Genomic DNA, 13,460 nt, shown 5'->3' with positions numbered 1-13,460 from the left:
TATTATTTTAATTCAATCCAGTAATAGTCCCTTTCTGACTCTACTGAAGAATTACTATATTGCTAAATTTTGTAAGTGAGGACTTTCTTTATTTCAATTTTAATTTTGGGCTTATGTTATTTAATTACATTTTATAAAAATTCTTATCTGCATGGTTCAATATAACTATGATTGTTTTATTTTTGAAAGAAATAAGGAAGCAACCTTGGTTTTTCTTCTAATATTTAAATTAGAGATATTTGTAACATGTTGTTTTCTATTGTCATACTATAGCTTTGAAAGTTTATTCAGCATTTATAACCATGATTTTTTTTAAACCATATTAACTGTAGTTAATGTCCTGGAATTACCAATACTGCAAAAATCTGTCAGTCACCCTGTAAGTAAATTTGTAAATTTGTCTTATTCTCTGAAAAACATGAAAGCAATTTACTGACTTTTTTTCTTCTCTTTCTATAGCATAACAATTTAGATCCCTATTCCAACTTCAAAATAATAGGGCAAATAATAGTACACTTTCAATAATAATTTATCCAGATCTGCCTAAAGCACAAGTTTGAATTTATTTTTTTATCTTTTTTTTTTAAAGAAAATGATTTTTATTGCAACATTTAGGTGTACATACCAATCACTTTCATCAAAGGGAATTTGTACCTGTACAAAATATAACCTGATTCTTTTTTTCCCATTTCCCTACCCTCCCTTCTATTCCTCCTTCTCTCCTTATTAACAAAACGGTGTTTACATTTTTTCCTTCTTTTCTATTTTTAAAATTTTCCTTTCCTTCCTTCCTTCCTTTCCCTGTCATCCCTCTCTTCTTCCCCTTTCCACTTAAATATTTTCATCCTATTTCACAATGTCTGTTACACATTTTGACACTGAATTTTAATGTGATCTTGTAGAATTCTTTAAAGATTTAAAGCTCCACATAGTTTTTTGTCCTTAATTTCATAATTTGTTTTCTTGGTTTCTAATTAAATGTTCTCAGTACTCCATTTAAAGGACCCATTCCCTGCATTCCTCTTGATTAGTAGGAAAGAATCAATGAGAATTGATCCAATTTGTAGAACACAATTCTCATATTGATAGTAGTTTATATTCATTTGCTTTTCCCTAATCTTTTATTAATGGTCATCTTCAAAATGTCAATTAATGCCGAAGCTCTGCACCATGATCATGCAAATCTATAAAGAAACCAGCTTAACACTTTGCAGTAGGACAAACAGGAGACTTTTTTGTTTAATATATACATAACAATATGACAGAAGGAAAGGATAAGTCTTCAAATCCTTTGTTTTGAGCTATGAATTGCAAACCCAAGAAAAAATCTAGAATATAAATCAGCTTTTGAATTCAAACTATGGGCTTTTCTTAATGGCCTTGTTGTCCCACAATACAACACTGGTCACCATGGTCCAAGGGACAGTATATTTGTTCTAGAGCTTATATGGCATGAGCGCTAATACACATATGAGTTTTTGTACTACAAAAAATGTATTTTAACCACATCACCAGTGAAAAAACATCACTGCATAAAATTCTGCCACACACATCATAAAGAATGGCTTTGCCACTCAGTCCACACCTACCATCCTTTAAACTTTTTTGTATGGTTTAATAACACGCTGATTGTCAGTATAATGCAATGTTTGCTTTACAATTCTTTCAAGATACATTTCTCAATCATTTAAAGCATATATATATATATATATATATATATATATATATATATATTTCTTTTATTAGCATGTTTCCAGTACATAGTGATTATACTTACTTTAGGGAGTTGGTTTATGTATATATCAATTTCAATTCTCCTTTTCCTCCCTCATTTCATACACATTTATTTTTCTAGCATCAGAATTATTTATCTTATAAGATCTTATAAAATTAATTATCATATATACAATTTGAAAACCAAATTAAATGGCCAAAAAATGTAAAACATGTAAGACAACTGAAAACCAATTTGGAAATATACGTGACCCCTTAATTATTTCACATATGCATTCTAACATCTAAGGACATTAGTATTTCTATAAACTCTAAACTGAATCTTAAGTTTTGGTTGAATTATTTTCAGGAAGGCTTCAAACATGATACTGTAAACTGTATCAAATAACTGTCTTCCCACTCTTAGTTATTCACTTATTCAATTATTAAGTTAAAGTGGTGACTGCATGGCCTACCCATGTAAAAAGTATATTTCACATTTGCAGTTAGAAAATAATGTCTGGGCTAGCTGATATCTGTCACTCTCTAAGGCAGCTCTCTTACCCTTTTTCACCTAATAGATTTATGTTGAGGAGCTGCCAATCAGAAGACACAAATTTTCAATTAGATAAGAGAAATTAGGTCAAAAGATCTACTGTCAAAATGGTGACTGCAGTTAGCAATGATGTACGCATTCTTGATAATCTTTAAGGGTAGAATGCAACTAGGGCATTACAGGAAATATTGGATATGAAAGGTAATGCATATATTAATTAGTTGTATAGGGATGTTACAAAATATGTGTATTTCAAAACATTGTATTGTATGTGGTGAATACAATTTCCCTTCAATTGAAAAAGAAACTGTATAAAAATCCAAGTATTTAATAAATTGTTGTTTTACAATAAGGTTTACTTGAAGACATAATTCCATTGTAGAAGAAAATATAGGTCTTGATTTCCTTTTAGTTTTTGTATCAAATCTGTGAAAGACTGTCATACGGTTGATGATAAATATTAAATCTCATATAATATAAATAATACATATTAGAAAACTTCTTAAATGTAATATATGCATTTATAATCATATGTATCATAAGTTTAAGTTTGGCATACGATTACCTTCCCCAAAATAAATAAACTTACACAGAAAAATCTTATTAGCATGTATCTGTGATGCAGAATGCATATATTCAACATGTTATAGCAAAATCTTTATAAACAGTAAAACCATAAGGCAGAATTTAGCTTCCAGATACCAATATGTCATGGAATTATAAAATGGTTTGCATATTTGCGGGAAATGTGCTAAACGAACAGGGAATACAGGAAAGTCTTCCGTTGAAGAGGAAACTGGTGGTCTCAGCTACATGGAGGGAGGTGTCTCGGAGTTCACACAGCTTAATCGGCAGAGGAGATAAGTTGCGGCTGCTGGTAGAGTTATGGAAGTTGCATCATCTCATAAACAAACACTTGAAACATGAATTGAGATGAAGAGCTGACTCTGGCAAGGAAAGCATGGAATGTGGGGCCCTGTGAAACATAAGCATGTAAGGATGCATAAGCATGCATTCTTTATTTAGAGAAACAGAGCGTCGCTGATGTCTTAGTTCTATGTATCCCCACAGCTTTGAATTAGACATAATGGATGGAAAAATCTAAAACAACAGGTTCTTTAAAAAACAAAAACAAAAACAAAAAAACATAAACAAGACAGACAAAACAGAACTTAATTGCAAAATTAGAATTGGCTATTTTGAAAAGCAGAGAGCAGTGCAGTCAAATGCTCACTAGCTTCTTCATAACCTATGTATTTGATGGAAAATTGCCACATGATCCATCTGACATTTTCCTTTTTTTTTTTTTTCTTTTTTTTTTTTTTTTTTTTTTTTTGTAGAGTCAGAGTCTTGCTATACAGTTCAGGCTGGCCTTGAACTCTATAATCTTGAACTGCTATAATCTAGGCTGGCTTCAACTCACAGCAATTCTTATGCCTTAGTCACCCAAGTGCCAAGATTACAGGCATGCACTACAACACCCAATTTTCATCTAACATATTTCTAACCTTTAATGGCTATGATTTTTATGATCCAAAAATTCCTTTTTACATTTTAAAAAAATTCCTTATATGTTTTTATGGATACCAAGAAGGTAGAGTATCTACTACATTTGAGTTCATTTATATCAATTCTTTTCTTTTTCCATGAAGTATGATACTCATGCAGACAAAAACAATTTTTGGTTCAGATTCAAAATCTAAAACTTCAGTAAAATTTGCATTCCTGGTCAGTGTCTCTTTGTTCATTCAGTTATTATATCAGGTTCATTGTAAATTGGGTAGTTGCATAAGTGAAGAATAACTGGCCATGAGGAATTTAGAATCTACGAGGACAAATAATCTATAAAAGCCTGCACTTCTATTGCTAAGACTTTTGTATATAAAATGGTGACATCTAATCAGTTGAGATGTACCTACTTCTGTTTATGCCACATGAACCTAGTCAGAGGTGCAATCTAAAAAGACCCTCCTTCAAATATGGTAAGACAGAATAATCTCTTCCCTGTTGTGTGCTAGTTCATGGCTTGAATAATCAATACTGCTTAAGAAAATATTTAAATAAATATTTTTTCGACTTTCTGAGTTATTCTCTCCTACAATGAGACAAGTAGACATCTCATGTCATCATTATATTTTGACAGGCGACAGGAGAAAGAAAAACAAGAATAAAGTTAGTAAAGATGAGGTTTTCATTTCCTGTAAGTCCTAAGTACGATTAATTAAAGGCAGCACTAGCTGGACAGACTGTGGTTTATAGATATGGTAAAATTCATTGATTAATGCAGTCTATTCTTTTCTAAGCCTAAAAGGGGGCCAGAATCCTGGGTGCAGGAACAGGGAACACATTTATGAAACATTTAAGATAAGTTATAGTCAAAAAAATAAAAGATAGGTTATAGTCAGGTGAAAAACCTTAAGTAGATTTAAGTATTTCATTTCAAATGATAGTAAACGCATTTTCTTCATCTCCCTTTCTTTAATACATATATCTGCATTCTCAGGAAAGATTAAACAAAATAGCAAAGGTGCCCAAATGTGAACCCAAGTTCTTATAATACTGTGTAAACAACTGAAGTTAGTTCATGTCAGAGAGTTTGATGAATTTTTATTGCATTTCTAACAGTGACTAGAAGTTTGTGCCTCTGCATTAAATAAACTCTGCTTTCATCAGTTAAATGCAGCACTTACCTTGAAAGTTTGCATCTGTTTTAAAAATAATTCATAAAATTAAAATGACCTTAACATGTTGCATTTTTTGAAGCAAACTTACAAAGAGTTAGGGGCTGACCTCTTCTTTAAAAGCCTTTTTATACATTTGAACAAGTTATGTCTATTTTTCTCTCCCTGTCAACTCCTTTTATTGGGTTATCCTTATGAACAAAGTTCCTTAGTTTGTGGTTGAATATTGTAACTAGTGTTTGTCTCAAATCACAAACAAAGAAATTTGTTTCCTACTCCTTCTAATGATTGGAATTAAAATTCTGACCTAACAACTGATTCATACAATAATTTAGTTATCTGGAGGGGGGAGAAAGTCAACACTTTTCCTGCTTTACCATTTCCAAAGTCACTTTGGAGCACAAATGGCAAATCCATTACTACAAAGGCAAGGATGCATACAGCAAGAAGAAGCATTATTTTCCCCTTTTGTCTGCACAGATGAACCCCTCACCCTTTTTTCCACCTTAGCCATATCAAGTTCATTATACGGCCCTTGCGGTTAGAAAGAGGGAAGTCAGAGAGATAGAGTGGATAAAAATGCTGCAAGTGAAAACCACAGACTCATGTTAGACTTTCTGCTCTTTTAAAAAAATTTATAAAATGATCCCTCCATAGCTGTGCTAGCAACGAAATGTATTGACCTAGGTACAAACAAGCAAAGGCACAAAATTAATGATACTTATGGGGTTCCTGGAGATAAGCATTGCCTTCATGAGCTCTCTCATTCACAAGTGACACACTCTCTCATTCATAAGTGACACACTGGTAAAAACAGCTGGACGTTCAGACCAAGAATCCTCCTGTTGATGTATAAGGTAGAGAAAAAACACACAAAAAATTACATTTGAATCACCTATGACTGCACATTATTTGATGTAAAGGGTACAAACTTGAATTTTTGTGTATCTATGTCATTGCAACCTCAGAGCAATAGATTCTGTCCATATTTATATTTATATTTACCTGCTTTGCATACATGGATATTACACAGAGTGAAATTTAGCAGCAGTGTCACTGAGCTTCTGTGTAGGTGTGCATACGAAACCTTAGCTTTTAGTTTGTGGAACTTGAGTGTTGTGCTTAGCCCCATCTTTAAAATTCTATATAGAAAAATGAATATACAAAAATTGAACAGCCTAAAAACAGTAAATTTATTTGAGAAGAATAAATGGAGGAAAATGCTTATATAGGTGATTGTATATAGAATCTCAAGCAATTTTGCAACTCTTTTAAATAGTCAAGCAACATACTCTTAAGTTAGGTGTTGTTTTATTCATACATTCGTTGTGATAAATATTTCTCAGCCCTTTAAATTGAGAAATTGTCTCCTCAAAGAAGTGACATTGCACCACTTTCCTCGCTATTTCTCAGGAAAGTAGGACATCTGTATAGTCCTCCCTCTTCTCTGATAAGACCCTATTTTTCCCCATTCCCTCCCCCTCTTAGATGAGGTACAGTCCCTGGAGTCTGTAATTGCCAGGAGATGAAGCGATGATGGGAGTGATCACAGTCAATAGCTTTGATTAACAATAAGGTAGAAAATTAGCAATGCTAGCATTCAGCCACCCTGCCCTCTCCCTCCTCCATATGCTCCCTCAGTCCTGCCGGCGGCCTCACAGAGGGCAGTCAGAGCCCTCAGCCTGCTTTGAAGTCAGCAAAGGTGCAGGCAGAGCAGAGAATTAGGGAAATTAAGGGGAAGAAGTAGAAACTGCAAACCAAGATGCTGAGACCTTTGCAGGGCTTAGTGTGCCGCAGGAGGGACAGGGATGAAGTGTGCTGTGTGTTGTCCTTGTGTGTTTTTCTGTCACATGTGGATTTATTTGTGTCTGAACATGCTGTGATCGAAATGGCTACTGTTACTACTGTGACCCCATCAGCAGCTCTGGTGTTGTTTCCGACAGACCCTGAAGACCTAGAGAGGGGGAACAAGGACCACGGGACGCCAATCCCCACCTCTGATAACGATGACAATTCGCTGGGCTACACAGGTAGAGTGCTTCTTTCCCAAATACTAACTTTCTCCTGAAACGCTGTTACCTCCATCCATCACCAACCACCTGTGTAAAATTACCTAATCATCCCTACTTCGCTTAACAATCACAACAGCTTCTTGTTCTCATTTTCCAGACTTTGTTTTGTAACTGGAAGATCATAGTGCAAAAGTAAGCACAGAAAATTTAACATGAGCGCTACATGGATTCTTGCTGTATATTTTTAATAGAAAGGAAGCTTTTCAATATGTATCTTTGATGCTATACATAGAATGATAAAAGTTCTGAGAGATTAAATATTTGAGTGAATTGCTATCACAAAGAAAGCAGACCACCTGCAAGTAATTTAGCTGCAAAATTATCTGTACTCTTTTTTTCTATTCAACAGTTTTCTTATAAATAACAGAAAGCAAACTCTTAAACAAGAATGATGCAGTTAATAATTATCAACTTGTATCTTAGGATTTTGTTTGCATGACTTATTTATCTTATCCATCAACCACTTCTGAAAATGATCCATGTGTATATCATCATAAAACTAATAATAAAATATATTGGAGATAATGTATATATGAATGCCTAAGACAGGTCAGCCTGAAATGTGCCAATGATTACTGCAGATTTTCTAAGTATAGTTTGAAATATCATGATATAAGGTACAGGTCTAACTTTGAGTTATTGGACTGAAACTAAAGATAAGCATAAAGAATAAAAGATATAAACCCACTGAATCAGCTAATGATAGTAACAATGATCTTATATAATAACAGCTACTTATGTCCATTTCATTAAATCTTATTAGCACAGTTCTCTGTAGATTTTGCTAGGTTTGGGGCTGTGGATAGATGGCATGTGTGTGTTCTGTGGTATAGTTGGAGTTAGAAATAATGTGTCATTACACTTGTAAAGATGACAGTGTTAAAGAATTATTCAGTAGGCACATTCACTCACCTATGAAATGATAACCTGATATATTAGAAGGATCCTATCTTTCTAGGACTATTACTCTCCTTCACATTTATTACAATTTTGGGTTTTAAATACTTGAAATAAACACCAAAATTAATAATACTTTATGAATGACTTTTTCCACCCATATATATATATGTATATTGCATCCTTGTTTTTTCTTATCTTTCACCATAAAAATAGAAATTAAAAGATCAACAAATTAAAGTTTATTGGAATGAGATGGTAAAGGAGTTAGTATGATAATTTTCTAGAAAGTTTGCTAGGAGATGTAAATGTCATCAATATATACATACCAAAATGGTTCATATTTATTAAAAAAATGAAAAGTGGTTTTCTTTCTGAAGTATCCTCATACCCCAGTGTATCTTAGTTCTGTTTCCTTGTGTTCAGTCTGCTTAACGAAAATGTTTTGTTTAGGTACCCTGATAGAGGTTACTATTTCCTTTTATGAATTTCCTAAAAATTATGTATAACTGATGCATGAATCATGTTGAGCACTGAATTAAACGAACTTAAATAATAACATATTTAAGTGCTTCATTTTTATTTATTTTTCTTCCTGGGTTAATCAGCAGTCAGATTTCTGATTCTCAACATATCAACATATCATTAGATGAATTAATGTGAGGTAATGAACTTATAAAGTTATCTTTATTCCTACAAAGGAACTAATTAAAATAATGTAACCCATTATGGAGTGACTAGAAGAGAGTCTACTGAATAACCTTGTTTCCAAGATTATATCTGCTTTTAAAAATCTAATAGGAACATTTATTTTGTACATTACATCCCAGTAAATTCTTGGTTTTTCAGGAACCTGTTTTCTTCTCTGTGTGTTAGAACTGTGACTTATCCCTTTTGTATTTGAATCTTGTGTTTTACCCATTGATACTTCCAGGGGAAATGATAAGAAAAACTAAAGTAGAAAGATGTTGTGGCTGTTTGATAATCATGATGAAGAAATCACAGTTTGCTCTAAAGTTGAATGGTTCAAAATATTACTTTAAATTTCTGCTTCCCCTTTGTGTGAACAGGTGCATACATGTGAGTGGAAACTCCCCGTACTATGAGTCAGCAGGATCTTTGTACTGGAAAAAATGTGCTTAGAGTGAAATGCGATAGCCTATCTGTCCAGGAACACTTTTATATAGTTAATGTAAACTGAGTGTAGTTTAGGCCGTCTAGAATTTAGTAATCCTGGATATAGCAGCAAGAACATTGCAAGAAGCCAAACATACTTATTATGCAACACAAAACATATAGAAGAAATAACCAGTAAGCCTCTGATGTGAGTGTTGCAAGACAAATTTCCATGAAAGTTAGCAGGCAAATACAGTAGGTAGTGTTTGTGGAGCCTGTGTTACAATATTTCAACGTGGCTGTGTAAAGTATTTGTCTTATTAGATGTTTTTTATTACATGTTGCTTCACTTCATAGAGATGACATAGGAGACTCTCCTCATAATATTTAACATATATTTTTAAAAAAGAATCTGCAGTTCTGGAAAACACTTTTGATAACATGAAATAATTCCAAAATAGTATCATCATGTCACTAAAATTCATATGTACCCCTCTCTTTTGGACACCAAAATGTATAATTTCCACTGCAAGCTAATTTGTCAGTATAAAATCTGTGCTGGTACTCAATCATATGGGACCATTACTATCAAATTAACTCATCCTACAATCCATAGATCTTATGGCATACACATGAATTTATGTTTTTATTAATGATGCAGTCAACAAATTAAAATCTCTCATAATAGTTTCTGCTTATATCATATATCATTTTTTATTTAAATTGTATAAGTGATTTTCTTAAATGACTCAAAAACTCTTAAAACAGAGTTTCAGGAAAGAAACATATTGATTCCCTTTCTCCTTATTATCTCTAAATACAGTACTACAAAGCCACGTAAGGTTTTAAAATATTTCACTTTCATGCCTACTAATCAATAAATGCAAAGGTGGCACTGTGGTGTGTCATTAAAGTAGACTTGTGCATTATTTATAGTGAAGTGGCCCATTTCCTGTTTAACCAAGCATGGCATAAATATTAGGGGTTATTTAACAGTTCACAGATTATGGCCTTTGTCACCAGAACAAGTGAAATGGGGTTTTGAATCAACACTTTATAGGGTCAGACACAGCCCAGAGATTGAATATATAATAATCAATGATTTTAAAGGACATTCTGAAAAAAGTGCACATTGTTTATTGACTACTGGAAGTGCATATATTGTTTTACAAACATGAAAAAATAATGTATCTTGGGATATTTAGTGTTCTAAAAAACACATACTTTCCATAAGAGATTCACACAGTACAAGTGAAAGCTTTAGTTTATCATAAAAATTTTTTAAATTATGAATAAGTAAATTAGATAATAAGGAATTTTAATGATATTCTAGCAATGTTATTAATAGTTAAAAATCTGTAATTAGAAAAGAAATTGAAGTTACTTATATTTTTGTATATCAAAGAAGTGTAAAACTGACTTGTAATGTTTAAAATATATCTTTGCCACCACTTCAACATATAAAAGTTAAGTAATTTCCTCCATCTACACTGGTCTGTTTTAAGTATTAAGCTCCTGCATTTATAGTACCATATTGGAAGAAAAGCGAAATGCAAATTTTAAAATCTTAAAAACTGGAAAATTATCAAACTACGTGTCAATTCTACGTAAAGAAACTAATGAATACGGTACAAGTTGGTATTATAACTAATTGTAATACAGTAATAGGTGATGCTGTGGTAACAAGCCATAGCAATACACAACAGAAATGTGTTTTTCACTTAGGCTTCTTGTGTTGGATGAACTGTGTTCCCCAGCCTAAGAGATGTGTCATCTTGACACAGTCTTCCCTGACTACATCAGCAAGAGCGTTGTGAATTGGTCTTAAAAGCTTCTGCTCAGAAGTGACTTCTGTTCATCTAAGTAAAACCACATGTTCCCTCCTAAATTCAACAGAATTGGGAATTACAATCCTTCCATAGCCATCAGAGGAGAAAGAATGAAAACTATTTAGTGAACAAAACAAATCAGTACTAGACTAAGAATGTACAAAGAAAGACATATGTCATTGGCTCTACATCTTGGAGGAAAGGAATTTAATCTCATACAACACTTCGATGTGGCATAATGGAATAGTCAGTTGATCATTCCACTGGTGCAGCTGCCTATATTCCATCTTTTTATTCACTTCTGGATAAAAAACAATAATTTTTGTTCAGATAGTGTTATAGATGATAACCTGATATAGAGCAAGGTATTTAACAAATGCAGAGGTCTAGCAAAAGCATGGTGGAAGGAAAGACTTTTCATTCATAGAACATCTGTTCTAGTGAGGAAGTCACTGCTGTCTATCTCATGATGAAAAAAGCCCAACAATTTTCCAGTTTTCCTAGATAGACACAGTGGTCTATTGCGGCATGGTGATGCCTCAATATTATTGTGTATTATGGACAGACTGACTTCTCAACAGTATATGTGACCAGTCCACTTTTAAAGTAATTATATATCAACCCAACATCTGTATCCTTGTATACATTGTTCATGAACCATTTTTTCAAGCAGTGGAATGGTGGAAGAAGAACCTAAATGACATCTAACTTTTATTGTCACCTTTTTCTTAAAAGTCATCTGTACAATAAAAATTTATATATAAGTGTTCATCCAGGATGCTACGATCTTGGAGTCACTTCAAAAGATCTATCTCATATAACTTGGATAGATTTTATTGGTATATATTCTTCAAAATTCTCTTTTCTAAAACCCCAATCACCCAATACTTGAGCCATTTTCCTTGAATCAATCTAGATCTTTTAGTTAAAATAGAGGACCAGTTTCACCTCTCAATTTTCTTCCCATAGTAAGATTTTACTCTTTTGATTGTCCTTCATGCAACACTTTTGTACTTTCAATACCTACTTGAGTCTGATCTTAGTCATTTTTGCAATTCTGCTTGAAATTGTCCTGCTTATATGGGTGCTTAACTTTATGTGCTAAAGGAATAAACATCACCCAGGTAACAGCGTTTGCATGATTTGTTGGAAATCTGGGGTCTCTTGATTAGCATTTCAATCATTTCTTTTGGCAAGACAAAAGTAGCAGTTGAAAAGGAGATAATTTTCCAAAAAATTGTCATTGCTTTTCTCTTAATCCTTAGGGATCAGTGATTCTGCTATCAAATTTTTCCAGAAAGCCATATCCCAGTACAACACAATTCCCTGATGTGTATGTATATCTCAAATATATCCCAATAATAGAGAAGCTTTTTACTGTGCTGTACCAATAAAAGAGTCTTCTCTTATTCTGCAAGGTCACATTCAAAAGTGGTAGACTTAGGGGTCAGGTACTTAAAAAGAAAGAAATAGCCAACCACATGTGGTACATATTTTCTATAAAATCCAAAGATTTTGCCATAAAATGTGTGTCAAGGAGCAGCTAACTGTCCTTCACATGGGAGAAAATATCCTGACATGACTGGGCTCCCCAAAACTCAAAGAGACAGTACACAGATATCTAAATGCTATGACATTTTCCTCATTTTTTCTGAAATGCCTGTGCATTTTAAAACTATGTCCAGTGACTGCTACTTACTGGTCACCAAGATCTGTGAGCATGATTTTATCAATCAAGTGGATAAAGATGATGACTTGGGGACCAGGGGTATAGCTCAGTGTTGTAGCTCCTGCTTAGTTAGCACGCATGAGATCCTGAGTTCAATTCCCAGTACACACACACACACACACACTCAAACAAACAAAAGATGACTTGGTAGCAGTGAAATGATCAGTATCTCATTGGAATAAACACAGAAAAGAACTGGTGGAGACCTTGGGTAAGATAGTGAATGTGTCCTGCAAGTGTGCTTGTAGGATGAAAGATAAATTATTCTAGGACTTTGCTCTTGAAAAAAAGAATATGATTTTCTAGAATAGTAACTACATTCAATGGATCAAGGTCTCTGTTGATTTTCTGTAGCAGAAAAACAATATCTAAAAGTCTTCAAAATTTAATTCACCACTTGATTTTGTAATCAGTAGTCATTTTCATTCTTTTTGTCCTGAGTCTGCTAACAGACCACAGGTGTAAATTTAATGGGAACTAAGCATAAAGAATTATTCAGTATATATTTCAATCTTTTAGGTAGGCACTAATTGACTTATGTTTTCACAGAGGTAGGGTATGTCATTTTAGTTCTTATTTTAAATAGAATGGGAATTCTAAGGATAGCCTACTTATAAAAACCAGTGCAGAGAATCTAAATATTTTTCTGCTAGTTGTTGATTTGACAATACATTCAAGAACTGTCAATAAGATGAGTGGATATAGTGGCAACTTGTAATCCCAGGACTCTCAAAGTCTGAGGCGAAAGAACTAGATTCAAGTCCACTTCAGAGAACTTAGCACTTAGCAATAACTTGTCTAAAAATAAATAAATAAAAATAGGGTTGGGGATTCAGTTCAGTACAAGGACCCTGTGTTCAACAGACA

General features: G+C 33.2%; 1 protein-coding gene across 6 annotated transcripts in view; it reads left to right on the top strand.

Moving 5' to 3' along the window:
• The window catches only part of Robo1 (roundabout guidance receptor 1), a 1,010,950-nt gene that overhangs the window by 519,661 nt on the left and 477,829 nt on the right, over positions 1 to 13,460 (top strand). For 5 of the 6 annotated variants that reach the window (XM_063224749.1, XM_063224750.1, XM_063224748.1 and 2 more), the window contains one exon: positions 6,894 to 6,980. The exons of the other annotated variant lie outside the window; for it this stretch is intronic. In XM_063224749.1, the coding sequence (XP_063080819.1) occupies positions 6,894 to 6,980 (87 nt within the window). The remainder of the gene's footprint in view (positions 1 to 6,893; positions 6,981 to 13,460) is intronic. 6 annotated transcript variants of the gene reach the window in all.

The sequence above is a fragment of the Cavia porcellus genome, unplaced genomic scaffold, assembly GCF_034190915.1.
Source record: "Cavia porcellus strain 051 isolate PalLab524CR breed Dunkin Hartley unplaced genomic scaffold, mCavPor4.1 scaffold_15, whole genome shotgun sequence".
NCBI lineage: Eukaryota > Metazoa > Chordata > Mammalia > Rodentia > Caviidae > Cavia > Cavia porcellus.
Note: the sequence above shows the minus strand (reverse complement) of the source record. Positions and strands in the feature narration are given on the sequence as shown.